Below are 22003 nucleotides of genomic sequence, written 5' to 3'. Positions count from 1 at the left end.
TGGCATGACAATAGGCCTCAGGATCTCGTCATGATATCTCAGTGCATTCAAATTGCCATCGATAAAATGCAATTGTGTTCATTGTCTGTGGCTTATGCCTGCCCATACCATAACCCCACTGCAACCATGGGGCGCTCTGTTCATAACATCGTTGACATCAGCAAACTGCACGCCCACATGACGCCATACACGTGGTCTGCATTTGTGAGGCCAGTTGGATGTACTGATAAATTCTCAAAATTATGTTGGAGGTGGGGGCATCGCATTGCTAGCTGTGCCACCAGAGACCTTGGCTTCGAGCCCAGGCTCTGTCGCAGCCGGCCGCGACCGGGATGTCCATGGGGCAACGCACAATTGGCCTAGCGTCGTCCAGGTTAGAGAGGGTTTGGCCGGTAGGGATATCCTTGTCTTATCGTGCACTAGCGACTCCTGTGGCGGGCTGGGCGCAGTGCACGCTGATCAGGTCGCTAGGTGTGTAGTGTTTCCTCTGACACATTGGTGTGGCTGGCTTCTGGGTTGGATGCGCACTGTGTAAAGAAGCTGTGCGGCTTGGTTGGGTTGTGTTTCGGAGGATGCATGGCTCTCGACCTTTGTCTCTCCCGAGCCCGTACAGGAGTTGTAGTGATGAGACAAGACAGTAACTACTAATAATTGGATACCACGTAATTGGGGAGAAAAAGGGGGTAAAAAAATAAAAAATATGTTGGAGGCGGCTTATGATAGAGGAATGAACATTCAAAACTTGAGACATCTGAAGCATTGTGACAAAACCGCACATTATAGAGTGGCCTATCTTTTTCATGACTGTAGCCCACTCATTCTCACTCTCTGTACTAGTGATTAGAGCATTGGGCCAGTAACCGAAAGGTTGCTGGATCGAATGCCTGAGCTGACAAGGTAAAAATCTGTCGTTCTTCCCCTAATAAGGCAATTAACACACTGTACCCCGGGTGCCGAATACGTGGATGTCGATTATGGCAGCCCCCTGCACCTCTCTGATTCAGAGGGGTTTGGTTAAATCTCATCCAAACCGACCCACCAAACCCTCCCCTTGACTGAATTTGAAAAAGCATGACCCTCCACCATTTTCCTCCAGGTACCCAATCTGTAAATTTCTATCCATCCCTAAGAGCTTTTGTGGACAAGCTACTCCAGTGTTGTAAATGCTAAAGATTTGTGCATGTCTCAAGTGTATGCAGACGGGAAGAATATCCTATGCCAGCTGAGGTTGTACGCAGCAACTGTGGTGGCGAACATACGCCTGAGTCCCTGGATTTCCCTGTTAGGTTGAAGGAGACAGAGGTGGAGAGAATAAGGGCTGTCCAACATGTCTCCTATCTGGAGGAGGTGAGAAGAGTGGAAGGAGTAAGTGGCGTTGAAGACGCAATGGTAATTGAGACTGCACCAGTGAATGTTTCTCGGCAATCAAGGGATCCTGATTTGCTTGGAAACTCAACATTGAATTGCATTGAATTCTATGTCAGGCAGAAATGAGTGTTTGAATCAGGACATTTTCCTTTCAGGACCTCTACAAGGACCTCTACTGGTTGTCTGTGCGGTTGGTCCTTTTGGCCTGTAGAAATGTGTGATCCTGATATATTACAGTTGTAGCATTTATTACAATGGTCATAAACTGCACAGCACAAAGAAAGAAGAAATAAGAGAACATTTTAATTATTGTGAGTGCAGCAGAACGCTTTTTGGGATTCTGAGTTTACAGCCGTGCCATTCCAAGAAATCCTGTCAAAATATGTTTTGCCCTCACAGGCCCCTGAGTCTGTAGGGATGTTACTTGAATTTGAATATGACTGAAGGAGTGGGATGTTTAATGTGTCTGGTTTTTATTTTGTATAATGTCGGTTTTTCCTACATTGGATATTTTTGCTATAGTTTACCAAGCGTACGGTAGGTGGCGGCATGCACCTCCATAGCTAGTTTGCAGACCGCCATAATACCATAGAAGGAGACGGAACGTAAACTACTCAACATGGAGACAGCAGTTGATAAACTGGAGGCGATGGTAAGCTTTTACAACACTTTAATTTCTAAACCAGCGAAAGTAAACCTATGCTCCTAGTCTTTAGATGCGAGGCGGCTTTTCTGTGGTCAATTAGCTATTTGAGGAAATGCGTCAAAAATAGGAATGCAACGTTAGCAAAGTGAGAGGAGCTAAATAAAAAAAATCTGCCATTTTCGTAGGAAAAAAATATTTCCAGGAAAAGAACCACGAAAACATACCATTGTAGCGAAGTGTTTTCTGCAATGAAAACCAAAATGCAAAAAATGTTCGCTTGTGTCACGTTGACCATGTTCAGTGTTTATTTAGGTAGTTAGCTATCTCGATGGCTTGTTTGCCACACGTTTCACAATGAGTACGACAGACTGCGCCTGCAAAGAGGACATAAATTAGACGATGTCCCCGCGCTCGCTCTTCGTCTTACGTGGTCGTTCATGTTGTACGTGGTCGTTCATGTTTAAAAGCGAAATTTCACGCAATCAATTGAAAGTTGTACACACATTCGTTGTTAGCCAATCGAAAGATAAAGGAGAGAGTTTGCAATGTCTGATCAACGATAACATTTGTGGGTGTTCCAATCACGGCCCTTATCAAACGTACAGTATGCAACTGTTACAAACTAGCCAGATTGGGCACCCCAAGTTATTTCAACGTGGACATTTGGGTAGTATTTGGTTGAGACATTGAACAATGAGATTTCAATCTTTTATTCACACACTCAAAGTCAGCCAAAAGTTTGTTGAATCTCAATGTGGTATCACTTAGTCTGATTTAATCAGGCTGTAATACACAATAAATTGGTATATAGGTCCTGAGACATTTATGTAGAGTATTAGGTAAATGTTCCATACAAGCCAGAATGTTTTAATACAATTACATTTAAACTTGCTCTACCGGTTGGTTGTCTGTGCAGTTTGTCCTTCTGCTGCTAGAAAATTGAGACAATATCGACAGAGTAAATGTTATTTGTGCTGAGCGATTTATCCAAAATGTTTTATTTTTGGTTAAATGATTTGCATTTTTTTTTCTGTGAGCTTAATGCACACATTGAACAGTTCCTCTATAGATAAATACGATCCAGCCTGAACTGTGCAATGTAGTAGAAAGTTGTAGTTTCCAACAGGCCAATATTCTACATAGTTTAGTGCAACAAAATGTGGTAATTAACTATAATAGCTAGGTTTCCATCCAATTGGCTACAGCTCTTCATGCAAGTATTCTTAAGTCTGCATGAAGAAAATATGCATGTTTTCCCTCCAGTGGTGTGTTTCCACCAAACTGACTTGTTGCAGAGAACTCGGTGCATGACACAACTTACATTTTGTGTGCACTTTCATGTACCAAATAAAAATTGGTTTCTGTCGCATTTTCAACTCTACCAGTAGTTTTGTCAGAAACTGTTGAATAGCAAAGGTGCCTACTCTGGTCTTGGCACATGTGCTCTAGTCAACAGCTCACAGATACAGAGCGAGAGCATCAATCATGTATTTATTATCGATCCCCAATTGCCAACAGCTACTCTTCCTGGGGACCGGCAAAGTTAAGGCAGTTATACAATTTTAAAAACATTACAGAATTCACAACACACTGTGTGCCCTCAGGCCCATACTCCACTACCACATATCTACAATGCCATATCCATATGTACGTGTGTGTATATTATCATGTGTGTGTTTATGCATGTGTCTGTGCCTATGTTTGTGTTACTTCACAGTCCACGCCATTCCGTAAGGTGTATATTTTTACCTGCTTTTTTAATCTGATTCTACTGCTTGCATCAGTTACCTGATGTGAAATAGAGTTCCATGTAGTCATGGCTCTAGTACTTTGTGCCTCTCATAGTCTGTTCCGTATTTGGGGACTGTGAAGAGACCTCTGGTGGCATGTCTTGTGGGGTATGCATGGGTGTTCTGTCACCAGAATAAGACCTTTGATAATTATTGGTAAGGAGCATCAACTTCATAGTGTGCACTTTCAACACCCTGTGAAGTTCGTCATAACTTACTTCATCTGTAGCCTAATAAACTGCATAGTTTCCTGAGTTGTAGTGGGACGACCAGACACTATATCATTGCATGTCTCCAGGTTTGCGTCAATATTATGGTTATTATATCAGTATTTGCATATAAAGGCAACCGCCATTTCTCGCGTAATACATTTTACCGAAACAAAGATCCCACCATGTCCGATTAACAAATTCTCTGTTGGCATTTGTAAAATTGTACCGAAACTTCCGGTTTCCATCACATCTGTTGTGATAATAAAATATAAAAAATACGGTATGTCTTTACTGTCGATGGAAACATGGTTACTGACCAAAATCCCTTGCACATCTACTTGTCCGGTCTGTTTATTTTATGCCTGCTATGGAAGAGAAGAATGCATGATCATGAGGGAATATAGAGAGCACCTACCTATTGCTTTGCCAGGTATCTACCTGAAAATACACAATCAAAGTGAATGATAGTTAGTATTCAGAAGTTGTAAAAGTTTGCCTGATTTACTTTGAAGAACTACAAAATAGAGATGAGAAGGTGACATGAAATTAAATAATAAAGCCATCAAGTAAAACAAATGTAATATAAACAACTTAAATATTTTATTAAAGTATTGTGAATAAAATATGGTTAATAAGTGATAAGCATTCATGGGCAGTCACTACCATCATGGGAATTATTAATTGCTTTATTCTGTTACAGCATTCAACCAAAATAATGGAAATCGAAAACCGTGATAATTTTTTAAAGACTCAAACCAAACCTACTTCAAAAATAACTAATCGCTCAGCACCTAGTGTTATTAACCTGACTTTCAGTACACTGGTCTGCATATCAGTTTGTACATCCAGGTTTTTATTTTCAATACTGATGTAATTCGCACAGTGACAAACACTTGCACAGTATGGCCTGGCCTAAATGAACCACAGACCAAACGGCAAACACTTCCAGCTGATTGCGAGAAAACGTGCTTCGGGAGACTACTTTCGGTTACATTCGTGTTTACATGTTTACATATTGTGCATCACGTGCAAAGAGTCGAGATTGATAATAAACGTCAGAACCCACAGTCCTCAGAAAGTGGGTAAACAACACTTTCCTGTGACCCTATCTACACCTACCACCAAAAGGACCAACAGCATGTACAACAGGTAAAGTAACCTCAAATGTTATTTTATTCAACATTCTGGCTTATAGAGACTATTAGTGGTGTCAAGATTCGACTCCTAAGATTCAGTATTTTTGGAACGAAGGATACTGAGTTGTATACGTAGGCTACTTCCGAGAACACAATCTCTTGGGTTAGCAAGAGCGAGGGGAGGGGCACAGCCCCTAGGTAGGTAGGTAGGCAAGTCAGCCACCAGACACACAGTCAGAACTGTGCATCGGTAATCAAAAGCTGTATTTTGCAATTTCTTGGCTTGCAATGTCTCGCAAGTTCACTAAAGTAAGTAGGGGCCATCTATGATTAGGTTACCGTAAACTATTTTACATGCAACAGACTGAAGACTGAACACACACACTGGCATCTTTTATAGCGAAGAGATAGATCAGGCGACCCAGCGAGGAAGAGAGGAGGGGGAAGGCAGACAGTTGGAACTGTGCGCATAGGTTAGGCCTATATATTTTATGATTTGTATCTCGCAATGCCTCGTAAATTCACCACAAGTATATTAAAGTATAGATTAGGCTATCAATGAGTATGGCTAAACTACTCTACACTGTGCCAGTGAATTGAAAATGAACAAACGTGTCAATTTAATTAGACCTAAATATGCAATAAAAATAAATGTACTTATAGCTTATTTAGTGAAACCCTGGCTGTTTTTTGTCCTAGGCAATAGATAGCAACGCAGGGCATCCCCAATTTCCCCACTGAGCCCTATCTTATTTACATAAGTATTCAGATCCTTTGCTAGGATACTTGAAATTGAGCTCAAGTCCATCCTGTTTCCATTGATCGTCCTCTAGATGTATCTACAACTTGTTTGGAGTCCACTTATGGTAAATTAAATTGATTGGACATGATTTGGAAAGGCACAACCCTGTCTATACAAGGTCTCACAGTTGACAGTGCATGTCAGAGCAAAAACCAAGCCATATGAGGTCAAAGGAATTGTCCGGAGAGCTCCGAGACAGGATTGTGTCGAGGTACAGATCTGGGGAAGGGTACCAAAAAAATTCTGGTCCCGAAGAACACAGTGGCCTCCATCATTCTTACATGGAAAAGTCTGGAATCACCAACTCTTCCTAGATCTGGCCACCCAGCCAAACAGCAATTGTGGGAGAATGTGACCAAGAACCCAATGGTCACTCTGAGAGGGCTCCAGAGTTCCTTTGTGGAGATGATTGTTCTTCTGGAATGTTCTCCCATCTCTGCAGTGCTCCACAAATCAGGCCTTTGTGGCCAGACAGAAGCCACTCCACAGTAAAAGGCACATGACAGCCCGCCAAAAGGCACCTAAAGACTCTCAGACCATGAGAAATAAGATTCTCTGGTCTGATGAAACCAAGATTGAACTCTTTCGCCTGAATGCCAAGCGTCACGTCTGGATGAAATCTGGCACTATCCCTACGGTGAAGCATGGTGGTGGCAGCATCATGCCGTGGGGATGTTTTTCAGCGGCAGGGACTGGGAGACTAGTCCGGATCAAGGGAAAGATGAACGGAGCAGAGTACAGAGAGACACTTGATGAAAACCTGGTTAGGACCTCAGACTGGGGCGAAGGTTCACCTTCTAACAGGACAATGACCCTAAGCACACAGCCAAGACAATGCAGGAGTGGTTTTGGGACAAGTCTCTGAATGTCCTTGAGTGGCCCAGCCAGAGCCCGGACTTAAACCCGATCGAACATCTCTTGAGAGTACTGAATAGCTGTGCAGCAACGCTCCCATCCAACCTGACAGTGCTTGAGAGGATCTGCAGAGAAGAATGAGAGAAATTCCCCAAATGCAGGAATGCCAAGCTTGTGGCGTCATACCCAAAAAGACTAAAATCACTGCCCAATTTTTTTTTTTTTTTTTTTGTATTTAGTAAATGGTCTGAATACTTATGTAAATGTGATATTACATTTAATTTCTTCTGTATTAAATTAGCACAAAAAAAAATGTTTGATCCAATTTAGAAAATGTCTGTTACGTTGCAATGGGGAAAAAGTCAAGTGGCCTGAATGTTTTCCGAATGCAGTATGGTATCGCATCGACAAGTAAACTAAAGATATTGAGCGATAGCCTCACTCTGGTCCAAAATATGGTAAAAGAAAACCGATTGAATTGTTTTAAAAAGATTATGATGCTTATATGGTATTTCCAAAGATATTTATATAGGTCTGCTGATCTAAACATTTTGACAATGGAGTAGTGAACTGCTGCTTTCAGTGTAGCAAAGCCCATGATTAACACCTGCTTCATTGGTCAATCATACCTCTTGGATAGTGGAGAGAACCTCTTAAACGGAAGCTTGAAATCTGTGGGTCAGTTGTTAAACAAGTATTTTTAGAGGGTCATTATCAGCAACCATCACTCCTGTGTTCCAGTTAGCTAAGTGGTTTTTCTGCTAAACTGACTTGTAGCAGATAGAAATGAGTGCGTGAAGTAGTGCACATGGACATTTTTTTGCTTAAGTTTTCATGTACAGAATAAAAATCTAAAGTTCAATGTATTTGCCTCACATTTTCAACTGTACCGATAAGTTCTGTCACAAACATTTGTGTTAAGTAGCAAACGTGCCTGCTTTGGTCTTGGCAGTTGCGCTATAGCCAATAGCTCTCAAATTCAGTGCGGGTAGGCTGTAGAGGTTGACCGTTTTATGATTTTTCAACGGCGATACCGATTATTGGAGGACCAAAAAAGCTAATGCCGATTTAATCGGACGATTTTTAAAATGTATTTGTAATAATGACAATTACAACAATACTGAATGAACACTTATTTTAAAATCAATTTAGCCTCAAATAAATAATGAAACATGTTCAATTTGGTTTAAATAATGCAAAAACAAAGTCTTGGAGAGGAAAGTAAAAGTGCAATATGTGCCATGTAAGAAAGCTAACATTTAAGTTCCTTGCTCAGAACATATGAACATATGAAAGCTGGTGGTTCCTTTTAACATGAATCTTCAATATTCCCAGGTAAGAAGTTTTAGGTTGTAGTTATTATAGGACTATTTCTCTCTATACGATTTGTATTTCATATACCTTTGACTATTGGATGTTCTTATTGGCACTTTAGTATTGCCAGTGTAACAGTATAGCTTCCGTACCTCTCCTCGCTCCTACCTGGGCTCGAACCAGGAACACAATGACAACAGCCACCCTCGAAGCAGCGTTACCCATGCAGAGCAAGGGGAACAACTACTCCAAGTCTCAGAGCGAGTGACGTTTGAAACGCTATTAGCGCGCACCCCGCTAACTAGCTAGCCATTTCACAACACATCGTTACACCAGCCTAATCTCGGGAGTTGATAGGCTTGAAGGTTTGAATGAATGCTTATGAGCCTGCTGGTGCCTACCATCACTCAGTCAGACTGCTCTATCAAATCATAGACTTAATTATAACATAACACACAGAAATTTATATTGGGGAAATAATAATCTCTATGCACTGTAATTTATAAATTGATAAGAGCTATTGATGAGACCTAGGTAATCCGTTGACAAAAAAAATTGGCACAGGAGGGTAGTGCGTTTTTTATTTTCCCCCCTGATTTACATTTGCAATTTTGCAGGTTTTACTATTATGTCTTCCATATAGCCAAATCTTTTCATCCACTTGTATGCTCCTCCATTATCGAGGTGGTTTGGTACTTCCCTTGTGCACTACGCTTTTCTGAGCGCTTACTATACCACGGGTCAATGTAGTCTACCAGTCGACTGTCTAGCCTGCCCTCTATCCATAGTGGTAGGTGGATCGTTTGTCCAGATCTGCAATAGGTTAACTAGCGGTCATACCACAAACAAAATCATACAAATCTTTACGTCATTAATTTGGTCTAATCCGGAAACTATCCTCTCGAAAACAAGACGTTTATTCTTTCAGTGAAATACGGAACCGTTCTGTATTTTATCTAACGGGTGGCATCCATCAGTCTAAATATTCCTGTTACATTGCACAACCTTCAATGTTATGTCATAATTACGTAAAAGTCTGGCAAATTAGTTCAATGAGCCAGGCAGCCCAAACTGTTGCATATACCCTGACTCTGCGTGCAATGAACGCAAGAGAAGTGACACAATTTCACCTGGTTAATATTAGCTAAATATTTGATTCACCCATTAATATTTTTTCTTGATCTGGCTCAGCCAATCCAATTAAAGTTTCTGTCATGTAGTTAATTATTTCTCTAGTTTGACAGGAGGTTGGATGTCTCCAATTTTATTTCAGGACTGATAACACAGGATAAGAGGAATCCATTATGTTGTGTCTGTCTGTCCAGTGCCCCTTTTATATTGTCCTACTGGTGACCCTGTAATGAAAGCAGTGCAATGTTAAAAGGGCATTGGCCAGGGATTATTCCCAAGGAGGTTTTGTAAGGTGTAGGTGTGAACCTTTGCTCAACAAAGCTGTTTGCAGGTGCTCTGACTTCATTGCACTACTGTATTGGACAGCTAGCAGTGCAATAGTATTGTCAAAGCATCTGAAAGCAGCAAAGACCACTTTTGGAAGCCGCAAAAACTGTAGGACAAAGTGGCGAAAGCTGCCACTCTCCTCACCAAAGGGGGGATTCAGACCGGAGTTACTCGCTTAAATTGAACTTTATTCCCTTTTCTCTGTGCACGTATTCTGACCTTGAACTTAAGCATGGGACAACTCATGTGTCAGCCAGTTATTTATTTGGGGTGGAGATCACAGAAACACCATATTCTGATCTTGTCTTAATTCCACGACCTTAACACGCAAGGAAACCATGAATAAGGTCGACCAACCTGTCAGTTCCATTTGAAAAAACAGCTTTGCTGTTACGTCTATTGGGGAAATAATAATCTCTATGCACTGTAATTTATAAATTGATAAGAGCAATTGATGAGACCTAGGTAATCCGTTGACAAAAAAAATTGGCACAGGAGGGTAGTGCGTTTTTTATTTTCCCCCCTGATTTACATTTGCCATTTTGCAGGTTTTACTATTATGTCTTCCATATAGCCAAATCTTTTCATCCACTTGTATGCTCCTCCATTATCGAGGTGGTTTGGTACTTCCCTTGTGCACTACGCTTTTCTGAGCGCTTACTATACCACGGGTCAATGTAGTCTACCAGTCGACTGTCTAGCCTGCCCTCTATCCATAGTGGTAGGTGGATCGTTTGTCCAGATCTGCAATAGGTTAACTAGCGGTCATACCACAAACAAAATCATACAAATCTTTAACAGTTTTCAATATACAGTGCATTTGGAAAGTATTCAGACCCCTTGACATTTTCCACATTTTGTTGCTTTACTGTTGCAGTTCTTAAATCTATTACATAGGTCCCCCCCCCCCCCCCCCCCCCAATCTACATACAATACCCCATAATGACAAAGCAAAACTGTTTTTTAGATTTTTTGGTGAAAAAAAACCAAACTGAAATATCACATTTACATAAGTATTCAGGCCCGTAACTCAGTACTATAAAGCACCTTTGGCAGCGATTACAGCCTTGAGTGTTCTTGGGTATGACGCTACAAGCACACCTGTATTTGGGGAGTTTCTCCCATTCTTTTCTGCAGATCCTCTCAATCTCTGTCAGGTTATATGGGGAGCATCGCTGCATAGCTAATTTCAGTTCTTCAGATGTGTTCAAGTCCGGGCTCTGGCTGGGTCGCTCAAGGACATTCAGAGACTTGTCCCGAAGCCACTCCTGCATTGTCTTGGCTGTGTGCTTAGGGCAGTTATCCTGCTGGAAGGTGAACCTTCGCCCCAGTCTGAGGTGCTGAGCGCACTGGAGCAGGTTTTCATCAAGGATCTCTCTGTACTTTGCTCCATTCATCTTTCGTCTCCCTGTCCCTGCCGCTGCTACCACCCTGCTTCACCGTAGGGATGGTGCCAGGTTTCCTCCAGACATGATGCTTGTTATTCAGGCGAAAGAGTTCAGTCTTGGTTTCATTAGACCAGAGAATCTTGTTTCTCATGGTCTGAGAGTCCTTTAGGTGCCTTTTTGCAAACTCAATGGAAACAGGATGCACTTGAGCTCAATTTCGAGTCTCATAGCAAATGGTCTGAATACTTATGTAAATACGTTGTTTCTGTGTTTATACATTTGCAAACATTTCGAAACGTATTTTTGCGTTGCCATTATTGGGTATTGTGTGTCAATTGTGGAGGATTTTTATTTAATCAATTTTAGAATAATGCTGTAATGTAAGAATGTGAAAAAGGGGAAGGGTTCTGAATACTTTCCGAATGCACTGTATATCCATCCACAAGATGGAGGAGCAGCGGAGAGGCCAAGTGCGTCATTGCACATGAAAGAACAGTGAAGACAGGTCGTTTAAAAAGCTCCCCTATTGCTCTTTCGGGACAATACAATTATACTAATTAGACTAGCCTACAACACCAAAATCCAATGACAAATTGCATTATTGTTTTCAAGTGAGTACAATTCTCTAGCCTGTAAACTGCAGTAAAAATGTAATTTGAATAATTACCAAAAGCCCTGTTATTTTAATGTTTCATTCCATTTGGATCAGTTGTGAGTCTACTCTCGACAGATTATAGAAAGTTACAGTAGCAGGACAGTCTGGCTGTATTTTTACTTGTGATACTGATGCGCTGTCTGTTGTGATCATCCTTCTCTAAAGTCGTCCTGTGGCCTATGCTCCCAGCAAGCCCAGTTATTCAGGAATGCTTAATACTCGTTCTTCCTCCTTTCCGACCCGAGAGGCTATGCCTTGACCTAGAACCGAATGCTTCAATATAGCCTACATATTTGTCATTTAACTTTTAGAATGTATTACCTTTTTGTGTGAGGCATAAACATAACTAGTCATAATCTTTTAATATGATTAGCCTACAGGATACTTTTGAAGCAGCCTATCTGCTCACGCTCATCCATTCCACTCGATTATAATTCCAGCATCCAAACTGAGCAACGGCCGTCCTATTAATGGAAAGAGACATCTGTTACTAAACATGAAGGTTTAATGACATTCTGAGATTGTCAAATCAAGCCTTTAATACTGAGTAGGGAGTATTTTCTATTTGTCGAGATTTGACATACTCTACCTGATTGTGGTGTTGAAAATGCAAACCATGATGATAAGTCGGTAATCGGTATGCAGTTATGCGTTGCTTATTGGGTGTGTGGTGCGTTGGAACAGAAACCTGTTAGTGGAAAATTTGTTGCATATATTTTACATAATTATATGGGAGACCAGATGCTGCTGGAAAGGCATTCTTCCCTCTGGTCTAAGTAGATCCCAGGGCAGTGAAGGGGACCATTGCTCTGCGTAGGGTGCTGTTTTTCTGATGAGATGTTAAACGGGTGTCCTCACTAAATATCACATGGCACTTATCATAAGAGTAGGGGTGTTAACCCCGGTGTCACGGCTAAATTCCCAACCTGGCCTATTCCATCATGGCCACCTAATCATCCCCCTCATTCCTAATTGGCATATATCACTCCTCTCCACTTTGTATGGTGAGCATTCTGCCACAAAAAAAGGTTGCTGTGCATAACCCAGGTGGTGGTGGATGAGGGGAGTTTCCCCCTTACCGCCCAGACTTTTTAATTACATTTAAAAAAAAAAAAACGATTTCTATCATATTGTATTAAATATTAGCCACTATCTGCAGCCACTCGGCTGCAGCAATTAACTGCAGCCGAGGCAGCGGCTATTCTTCTTGGGGTCCAAACAGGAAACAACATAACAAATAAAATACATAATATGCATAAATTATACATAGCACTACAGACGTGGCCAACATTTTTGAGAATATGAATTTTCAAGTCTGCTGCCTCAGTTTGTGTGATGGCAATTTGCATATACTCCAGAATGTTATGAAGAGTGATCAGATGAATTGCAATTAATTGCAAAGTCCCTCTTTGCCATGCAAATGAACTGAATCCCCAAAAAACATTTCCACTGCATTTCAGCTCTGTCACAGAAGGACCAGCTGGCATCATGTCAGTGATTCTCTCGTTAACACAGATGTGAGTGTTGACAAGGACAGAGCTGGAGTTCACTCTGTCATGCTGATTGAGTTTGAATAACAGACTGGAAGCTTCAAAAGGAGGCTGGTGCTTGGAATCATTGTTCTTCCTCTGTCAACCATGGTTACCTGCAAGGAAACATGTGCCGTCATCATTGCTTTGCACAAAAAGGACTTCACAGGAAAGGATATTGCTGCCAGTAAGATTGCACCTAAATCAACCATTTTATCGGATCATCAAGAACTTCAAGGAGAGCAGTTACCAGTACAGAGCTTACTCAGGAATGGCAGCAGGCAGGTGTTAGTGCATCTGCACGCACAGTGAGGCAAAGACTTCTGGAGGATGGCCTGGTGTCAAGAAGGGCAGCAAAGAAGCCACTTCTCTCCAGGAAAAACATCAGGGACAACTGATATTCTGCAAAAGGTACAGGGATTGGACTGCTGAGGACTGGGGTGAAGTCATTTTCTCTGATGAATCCTCTTTCTGATTGTTTGGTGCATCTGGAAAAAAGCTTGTCCGGAGAAGACAAGGTGAGCGCTACCATCAGTCCTGTGTCATGCCAACAGTAAAGCATCCTGAGACCATTCATGTGTGGGGTTGCTTCTCAGCCAAGGGAGTGGGTGCACTCACAATTTTTCCTAGGAACACAGGCATGAATAAAGAATGGTACCAACACATCCTCCAAGAGCAACTTCTCCCAACCATCCAGGAACAGTTTGGTGACGAACAATGCCTTTTCCAGCATGATGGAGCACATTTCCATAAGGCAAAAGTGATAACTAAGTGGCTCGGGGAACAAAACATCGGTATTTCAGGTCCATGGCCAGGAAACCCCCCAGACCTTAATCCCGTTGAGAACTTGTGGTGTCTTGTGTGATACTGATGAGTGTCGACTGCTTGAACAGACAGTTCGGTACCCTCAACACCTCGCACAAAGATCAATAGTGACAGTCAATCTCTCCTCAACTTTGAGCCAGGAGATATTGACATACCCCTTCCGTGTACATCTAAGTGCAATATGTGCTGCTTTGTTTCGGACCAACTACAATTTGCCTATGTCCTTCCTTGCTGCACCTGACCACACAACTGGACAGTAGTCCAGGTGCAACAAAACTAGGGCCTGTACGACCTGTAGCTGAAATATCAAGAAAGCAGAGCAACACGTTATCATGGAGAGACCTCTTCCGATTTTAGTAACCATTGAGTCTATATGTTTTGACCATGATTCTGTGCTATCTAGGGTGACACCCAGCAGTTTAGTGTCTTCAACTTGCTCAATTCAAGAATAGATCCAGATGAGGTTTAGGGTTAAGCGAGGGATTTGTCCTAAAAATTATGCTTTTTAGTTTTTTTAGATATTTAGCACCAGCCTATTGCTAGTTACCGATTATAAAACTGACTGGAGATCTATATTGAGTGTCAGTTACTTATTTTACTGTTGCAGCTGACGTGTATACTGTGAAGTTGTCAGCGTACATAGACACAGGCTTTATTCAAGGTCAGTGGAAGGTTATTAGTAAACACAGAAAACAATAATGGTCCAAGCCAGCTGCCCTGCGGCACACCACTCTGCACCGAATTTTCATTAGAGGGTTCCATTAAAGAAAACCCTCTGTTCGATTGAATAGGTAACTGTCCATCCATGATAAAGCAGAGGATGTTAATCCATAACACCTATGTTTTTTCAGCAATATGTTATGCTCCACTGAAATCTAACATAACAGCTCCCACAATCTCAGTAATTTACCATCCAGGTTGTCGGTTCCAGGTGGTTTGTCCTTTTTATCGATGGCAATATTTTTTTCAACTCTTCCACACTAGCTTTGTGGAATTTATTGCTACAGTCTTTCATTATTTGGCCCGTTATGCATGAAGGCTCAGTGTTTGTTGCTTGCATGTCATGTCTAAGTTTTTGCTAATCTTGTCAACCAAAAAATTAAAAACCCCAAGCGTCTATTGAGGCTCCGGTGCGTCAATCTATGTAACATAATACAAAGAATTCCCATCAAAATCTCTCCGTTTAAGATTGAGATACAGTTGAAGTCGGAAGTTTACATACACTTAGGTTGGAGTCATTAACTTGTTTTTCAACCACTCCACACATTTCTAGTTAACAAACTATAGTTTTGGCAAGTCGGTTAGGACATCTACTTTGTGCATGACACAAGTAATTTTCCCAACAATTGTTTACAGACAGATTATTTGACTTATAATTCACTGTATCACAATTCCAGTGGGTCAGAAGTTTACATACACTAAATTGACTGTGCCTTTTAAACAGCTTGGAAAATTCCAGACATCATTTGAGTCAATTGGAGGTGTACCTGTGGATGTATTTCAAGGCCTACCTTCAAACTCAGTGCATATTTGCTTAACATCATGGAGAAATGAAAATAAATCAGCCAAGACCTCAGAAAAACATGTGTAGACCTCCATAAGTCTGGTTCATCCTTGGGAGCAATTTCCAAACACCTGAAGGTACCATGTTCATCTGTACAAACAATAGTATGCAAGTATAAACACCATGGGACCACGCAGCCATCATACCGCTCAATAAGGAGACACGTTCTGTCTCCAAGAGACACTTTGGTTCGAAAAGTGTAAATCAATCCCAGAACAACAGCAAAGGACCTTGTGAAGATGCTGGAGGAAACAGGTACAAAAGTATCTATATCCACAGTCCTATATATCCAAAGTCCTATATCGACAACTTGAAAGGCCGCTCAGCAAGGAAGAAGCCACTGCTCCAAAACCGCCATAAAAAAGACAGACTATGGGTTTGCATCTGCACATGGGGACAAAGATTGTACTTTTTTGAGAAATGTCCTCTGGTCTGATGAAACAAAAATAGAACTGTTTGGCCATAATGACCATCGTTATGTTTGGAGGAAAAAGGGGGAGGCTTGCAAGCTGAAGAATACCATCCCAACCGTGAAGCACGGGGGTGGCAGCATCATGTTGTGGGGGTGCTTTGCTGCAGGAGGGACTGGTGCACTTCACAAAATAGATGTCATCATGAGGCAAGTCAATTATGTAAATATATTGAATAAACATCTCAAGGCATCAGTCAGGAAGTTAAAGCTTGGTCGCAAATGGGTTTTCCAAATGGACAATGACTCCAAGCATACTTCCAAAGTAAGGACAACAAAGTCAAGGTATTGCAGTGGCCATCACAAAGCCCTGACCTCAATATTATAGAAAATTTGTGGGCAGAACTGAAAAAGCGTGTGTGAGCAAGGAGGCCTACAAACCTGACTCAGTTACACCAGCTCTGTCAGGATGAATGGGCCAAAATGCATCTATTGTGGGAAGCTTGTGGAAAGCTACCGATAACATTTGACCCAAATTAAATATTTTAAAGGCAATTCTACCAAATACTAATTGAGTGTATGTAAACTTCTGACCCACTGGGATTGTGATGAAATAAAAGCTGAAATATATTTTTCTCTACTATTATTCTGACATTTCACATTCTTAAAATAAAGTGGCGATTCTAACTGGCCTAAGACAGGGATTTTTACTAGGCTTAAATTTCAGGAATTGTGAAAACCTGACTTTAAATGTATTTGGCTAAGGTGTATGTAAAGTTCCGACTTCAACTGTACATAGACACACACACTGCATTCGGAAAGTATTCATATCCCTTTTCCCCACTTTGTTTTATGTTGTAACCTTATTCTAAAATATTTTTCATCAGTCTACATACAATACCACAATGACAAAGTGAAAACAGGTTTTTAGAAATGTTTGCACATTTTTATTTACGTAAGTATTCAGACCCTTTGCTATATGACTCAATTGAGAACCGGTGCATCCTATTACCATGATCATCCTCAGTGTTTCTACAACTTGACTAGTGTCCAGCTGTGGTAAATTCAATGGATTGGACCTGATTTGGAAAGGCACATACCTGTCAATATAAGATCCCACAGTTGACACTGCATGCCAGAGCAAAAACCAAGCCATGAGGTTGAAGGAATTGTCTGTAGAACTCCGAGACAGGATTTTGTGGAGGCACAGATCTGGGGAAGGGTTCCTAAAAAATGTCTGCATCATTAAAGAACACAGTGGCCTCCATCATTCTTAACTGGAAGAAGTTTGGAATCACCAAGACGCTTCCTAGAGCTGGCCGCACTGCCAAACTGAGCAATTAGGGGGAGAAGGGCCTTGGTCAGGGAGGTGACCAAGATCCCTATGGTCACTCTGACAGAGCTCCAGAGTTCCTCGGTGGAGATCGGAGAACCTTCCAGAAGGACCGCCATGTCAGCAGCCACAGCCTTGTTAACTAGTAAAGAGTAGCCTACAGCACAGCCCACAGTAAAAGGACCTAAAGGACTTTCAGACCATGATAAACAATATTCTCAGGTCTGATGAAACCAAGATTGAACCTTTTAGCCTGAATGCCAAGCATTACATCTGTAGGAAACCTGGCAGCATCATGCTGTGGGGATGTTTTTCAGTGGCAGGGACTGGGAGACTAGTCAGGATTGAGGGGAAAGATGAATGGCCAAAGTACAGAGATCCTTGTTGAAAACCTGCTCCAGGGCATTCAGGACTTCAGACTGGGGCGAAGGTTCACCTTCCAACAGGACAATGACCCTAAGCACACGTACAAGGCAGGAGTTGCTTCAGGACTTCGTGTTTTTAATTTCAATAACACATTTTCAAACATTTAAAAAACCTGTTTTTGATTTGTCATTACCTCATAATGTGTGTAGGTTGAGGAAATATATATATATTTTCAATTTTAGAAAAAGTCTAACTTTACAACGTGGAAAAAGTCAAGGGGCCTGAATACTTTTGAATGCACTGTACCTCTCTGTTGAGATCTCATACATTATAAAGTCTTTCCCACATTATCCAGATCCTGACTGTTGGGACTTGGTGGTCTATAGCAACTTCACACAAGAATAGGCTATATGGAACATAGACCATACATTGCTGTTCAAACCTGGAGCCTAGCGCATGGTTCACAACAACTGAATTGTTTTCATCAGTTCCATGAGGATTAGGGTAGATTTAAAGGACTATTGTTCAATCCCCTATTGTACACTTTTCCTCCATTTTCAAATATTTCATGAATTGAACAATTGAATATGGTACCTTTTTCAGGATGAATCAAACCACTGTATTTATGATTCACCAATACATTTTGTGTGGAAATGCTTTCCAACCCTGTTTGTTTGATTCATTAACACTTTCCTAACCCTAAATAGTCTAAAAGATCTGAGTATTTTTAGATCTACCAATTAGAGCTGAAAAGGAGACTGTAATTAGATGGCTTTCTTTCATTGATCCCTATTCTGGGCTCTTTCTCAACGTATATTCTAGTGAATCTGTCGCGAAAATTCAAATTAAAGGTACATTGTATTTGAATGGATGGCTTTAGATAAATGTCCTGAAAACCCCTTTGAATGGAAACTTAACAAAGAAATCTGTGGGCTAGCAAGTGGGAGAGTTTTCAGCGGTTTAATACATTTTTTATCAGTGGGGTCCACACCTGCAAAGCCCATTGCGCACCTGCATAAGGTAAGTCTGAATACCGACTACTGAAGCCCTTAAATCAGCCTTAAATTAAATTAGCCCTGCAAAGCCCATTGTACCTCAAGGAATGGATGTGCTTATAATTAGGAATTAGAACTCTGGAATAGGCATAGGTGCGATTGGGGGGGGGGGGGGGTTGTTATTTCATTAAAATCTGCAGTGAAGATCAATGGTCTTATTAATTCAGGCAGAGTCCAACTGAGCAATAATCTTACTCTGCAGGAGAGGGAATGATGAGAAATCTATCAAAGCAAGTCAAACTTTTGTCCCCATCAGTCAGCTTCCATTTCTCATTAGGAGGAGGATCTACCTAAACTTCCAAAAATGGACAGTTATTTGTATTTAAATGTTCTCTCTTTCATACCTTGTGAATATGTTTTGTGTTACGTGCCTATTGAACTTAACCCCGATAAAAAAATTTCCCACAAAACATTTGATTGATCCCAAGTCCTGAAACCCTATCAGTATTTTCTCTGCTGTCCACTTTGAGTAGTGAAATGTTGCTTTTAGGGTTTCAGTGTTTTGGTTAAAGCCTCACAGAAGGCACTATGAGTCTCTCAACTATTTCATCATGCGCAGGAGGCAACAGTTTTGTGGCCGAAGTCTTCGACAGATGTGGTTGATTATTTCACTCATTTTGTTTACCATATCATATGGAGACAGAAACATAAACCTTTTACCTAAACATAAGTAGACATAGTTGCAAATTATTAAATCCTTCCAATAGAAATAAAAAAGCTATTTCGTTACGAATTGAACTTTAATTAAATGAGTTGACTCTTCACATGGGATGATTTCACTGAACAACAAAATGAAGGGAATATTGAATGATCCCCAATGATCCATCACATCTCCCACAACATTTTCAACATACAGTGGGGCTATACTAAACCCCAAAATTAAACATGTAAAGATCCAAAAGGGGGTTTTCCCACTAGCTAACATGCAGGGGATTTTAACTTTCCAATGTAGACTCTTAAGTCCACATTGCCACTCAATTGCCTCATCCTTTATATACAGTGGGGCAAAAAAGTATTTAGTCAGCCACCAAATATGCAAGTTCTCCCACTTAAAAAGATGAGAGGCCTGTAATTTTAATCATAGGTACACTTCAACTATGACAGACAAAATGAGGAAAAAAAATCCAGAAAATCACATTGTAGGATTTTTAATGAATTTATTTGCAAATTATGGTGGAAAATAAGTATTTGGTCACCTACAAACAAACAAACAAGCAAGATTTCTGGCTCTCACAGACCTGTAACTTCTTCTTTAAGAGGCTCCTCTGTCCTCCACTCGTTACCTGTATTAATGGCACCTGTTTGAACTTGTTATCAGTATAAAAGACACCTGTCCACAACCTCAAACAGTCACACTACAAACTCCACTATGGCCAAGACCAAAGAGCTGTGAAAGGACACCAGAAACAAAATTGTAGACCTACACCAGGCTGGGAAGACTGTATCTGCAATAGGTAAGCAGCTTGGTTTGAAGAAATCAACTGTGAGAGCAATTATTAGGAAATAGAAGACATACAAGAACACTGATAATCTCCCTCGATCTGGGGCGCCACGCAAGATCTCACCCCGTGGGGTCAAAATGATCACAAGAACGGTGAGCAAAAATCCCAGAACCACACGGGGGGACCTAGTGAATGACCTGCAGAGAGCTGGGACCAAAGTCTACTATCAGGAACACTACGCCGCCAGGGACTCAAATCTTGCAGTGCCAGACGTGTCCCCCTGCGTAAGCCAGTACATGTCCAGGCCCGTCTGAAGTTTGCTAGAGAGCATTTGGATGATCCAGAAGAAGATTGGGAGAATGTCATATGGTCAGATGAAACCAAAACAGAACTTTTTGGTAAAAACTCAACTCGTCGTGTTTGGAGGACAAATAATGCTGAGTTGCATCCAAAGAACACCATGGCTTTTGGACCAAAAATATTATGAAAAGCCGATTTTTAAATAAAAATTACCGGGAGAAAGGAAAATGCATTGCAAAATAATGCTTTTTAATTGATGGAAATACCAATCGATGGAAATGGATTTGACTGTCATGCTTATCGGTCTATAGGTTCAATTGCATAATTTTGTGTAATTTAAATTGGCCTGTGTATCTGTTAGTCATCGTTTATCTTATTTATCCAACACAACTATCCTACGCGCACAACGAGCGGGATTTCTCCTGCTGCTCCACGGGTTATTGTTGCTGGAGTAAAACATGCTTTATAAACATACACCAAGTCCCTTTTCACCCTTCAATGACCCCAACATATAAACTCAGCAAAAAAAGAAACGTCCTCTCACTGTTACGACACTTTGCAACCATAGTTCATAGTATTGACAGATCTGCACATGCAATGATTTTCCGTGTGTAATAATGATTGTGTAAGGCTTGTAGTACACTAAACCAACTGTCCTTTCAGTTCCAGAAGGCAGAGGCTGACATGGAGTACATGGAGAAGCGGCTACGACTGGATTTCCTGACTAATGTTCCAGAGAACAGTGCAGCAGAGGTGAATACACCACATTACTGAGTTACAAACATATCCTCAGAACAGACCAACAGACAAGTCACCCAACCCCTTTCCACTCTATCCACAAAAGGCAATGCTACAGTGTATATAATATATCTCTGAACTTCTGCCATGCAGAGAGTGTAGCCAACATTCTGTTAAATCAATATGACTCACGTTCTCGTGACCACAGGAAAACCCTGTGAAGCTGCTGGAGAACCTGTCAGCCATCAAGACGAGGCATGCGGCCCTGTGCACACAAGTGCAGGAGATCGCAGCCGAGCAGAAGCAATCAATGGACTCCATACGAGTGCACCTCGACACCACTGTGCAGCTGGTGCAACAGTTACATCAGGCTGCTGACGTTGAGGTAGACTATTCCCTCTACATACATCCGACAATGTCAACCAACTCTTTTCAATGTTAAAGGGTGGTTTAAATCATGTGCAATTCAGAATTAATATTTGCACTTGTACTGTTTTGTAGCTTCCAACACTGACTGAGACGGAGCAGGAGTCTGCAGAGTTCCTTGGTTTATCAGTCAATCAAAACACAGCAGCGGTAAGTCCATTTGCTGGAGCTAAGGTGTCATTGCGTACAGGAGCAGAGTGTGTGGAGGAACGGTATTTCACAGACGTCATTCTGTGTAACACTGACATTGTATGGGCACTACTTTTGATTGTCCAATTTTACGGCCCATGCTATTCAAAGAAATATATAGCTTTTCTGCTCAGGATTTCTCAACTCTTTCCTTCAGTGAAATGTTATGGTCGTCTTGTAATATCCCAGTAGTACAATATATT

At 41.2% G+C, this 22003-nt stretch overlaps 1 protein-coding gene across 2 annotated transcripts in view; it reads left to right on the top strand.

The window, feature by feature from the left end:
• The first annotated feature begins 1939 nt into the window (after window positions 1-1939).
• The window catches only part of LOC139422021 (SKA complex subunit 2), a 28213-nt gene continuing 8149 nt past the window's right edge, over window positions 1940-22003 (top strand). For both annotated transcript variants that reach the window (XR_011635697.1, XM_071173164.1), the window contains exons 1-4: window positions 1940-2020; window positions 21111-21200; window positions 21394-21570; window positions 21687-21761. Coding sequence is in view for 1 of the 2 variants with exons in the window: in XM_071173164.1 (XP_071029265.1) it covers window positions 1988-2020; window positions 21111-21200; window positions 21394-21570; window positions 21687-21761 (375 nt within the window). In the remaining variant the exon portion in view is untranslated. The remainder of the gene's footprint in view (window positions 2021-21110; window positions 21201-21393; window positions 21571-21686; window positions 21762-22003) is intronic.

The sequence above is a fragment of the Oncorhynchus clarkii genome, chromosome 12 (genome assembly GCF_045791955.1).
Source record: "Oncorhynchus clarkii lewisi isolate Uvic-CL-2024 chromosome 12, UVic_Ocla_1.0, whole genome shotgun sequence".
Classification (NCBI taxonomy): Eukaryota; Metazoa; Chordata; class Actinopteri; order Salmoniformes; family Salmonidae; genus Oncorhynchus; species Oncorhynchus clarkii.
Note: the sequence above shows the minus strand (reverse complement) of the source record. Positions and strands in the feature narration are given on the sequence as shown.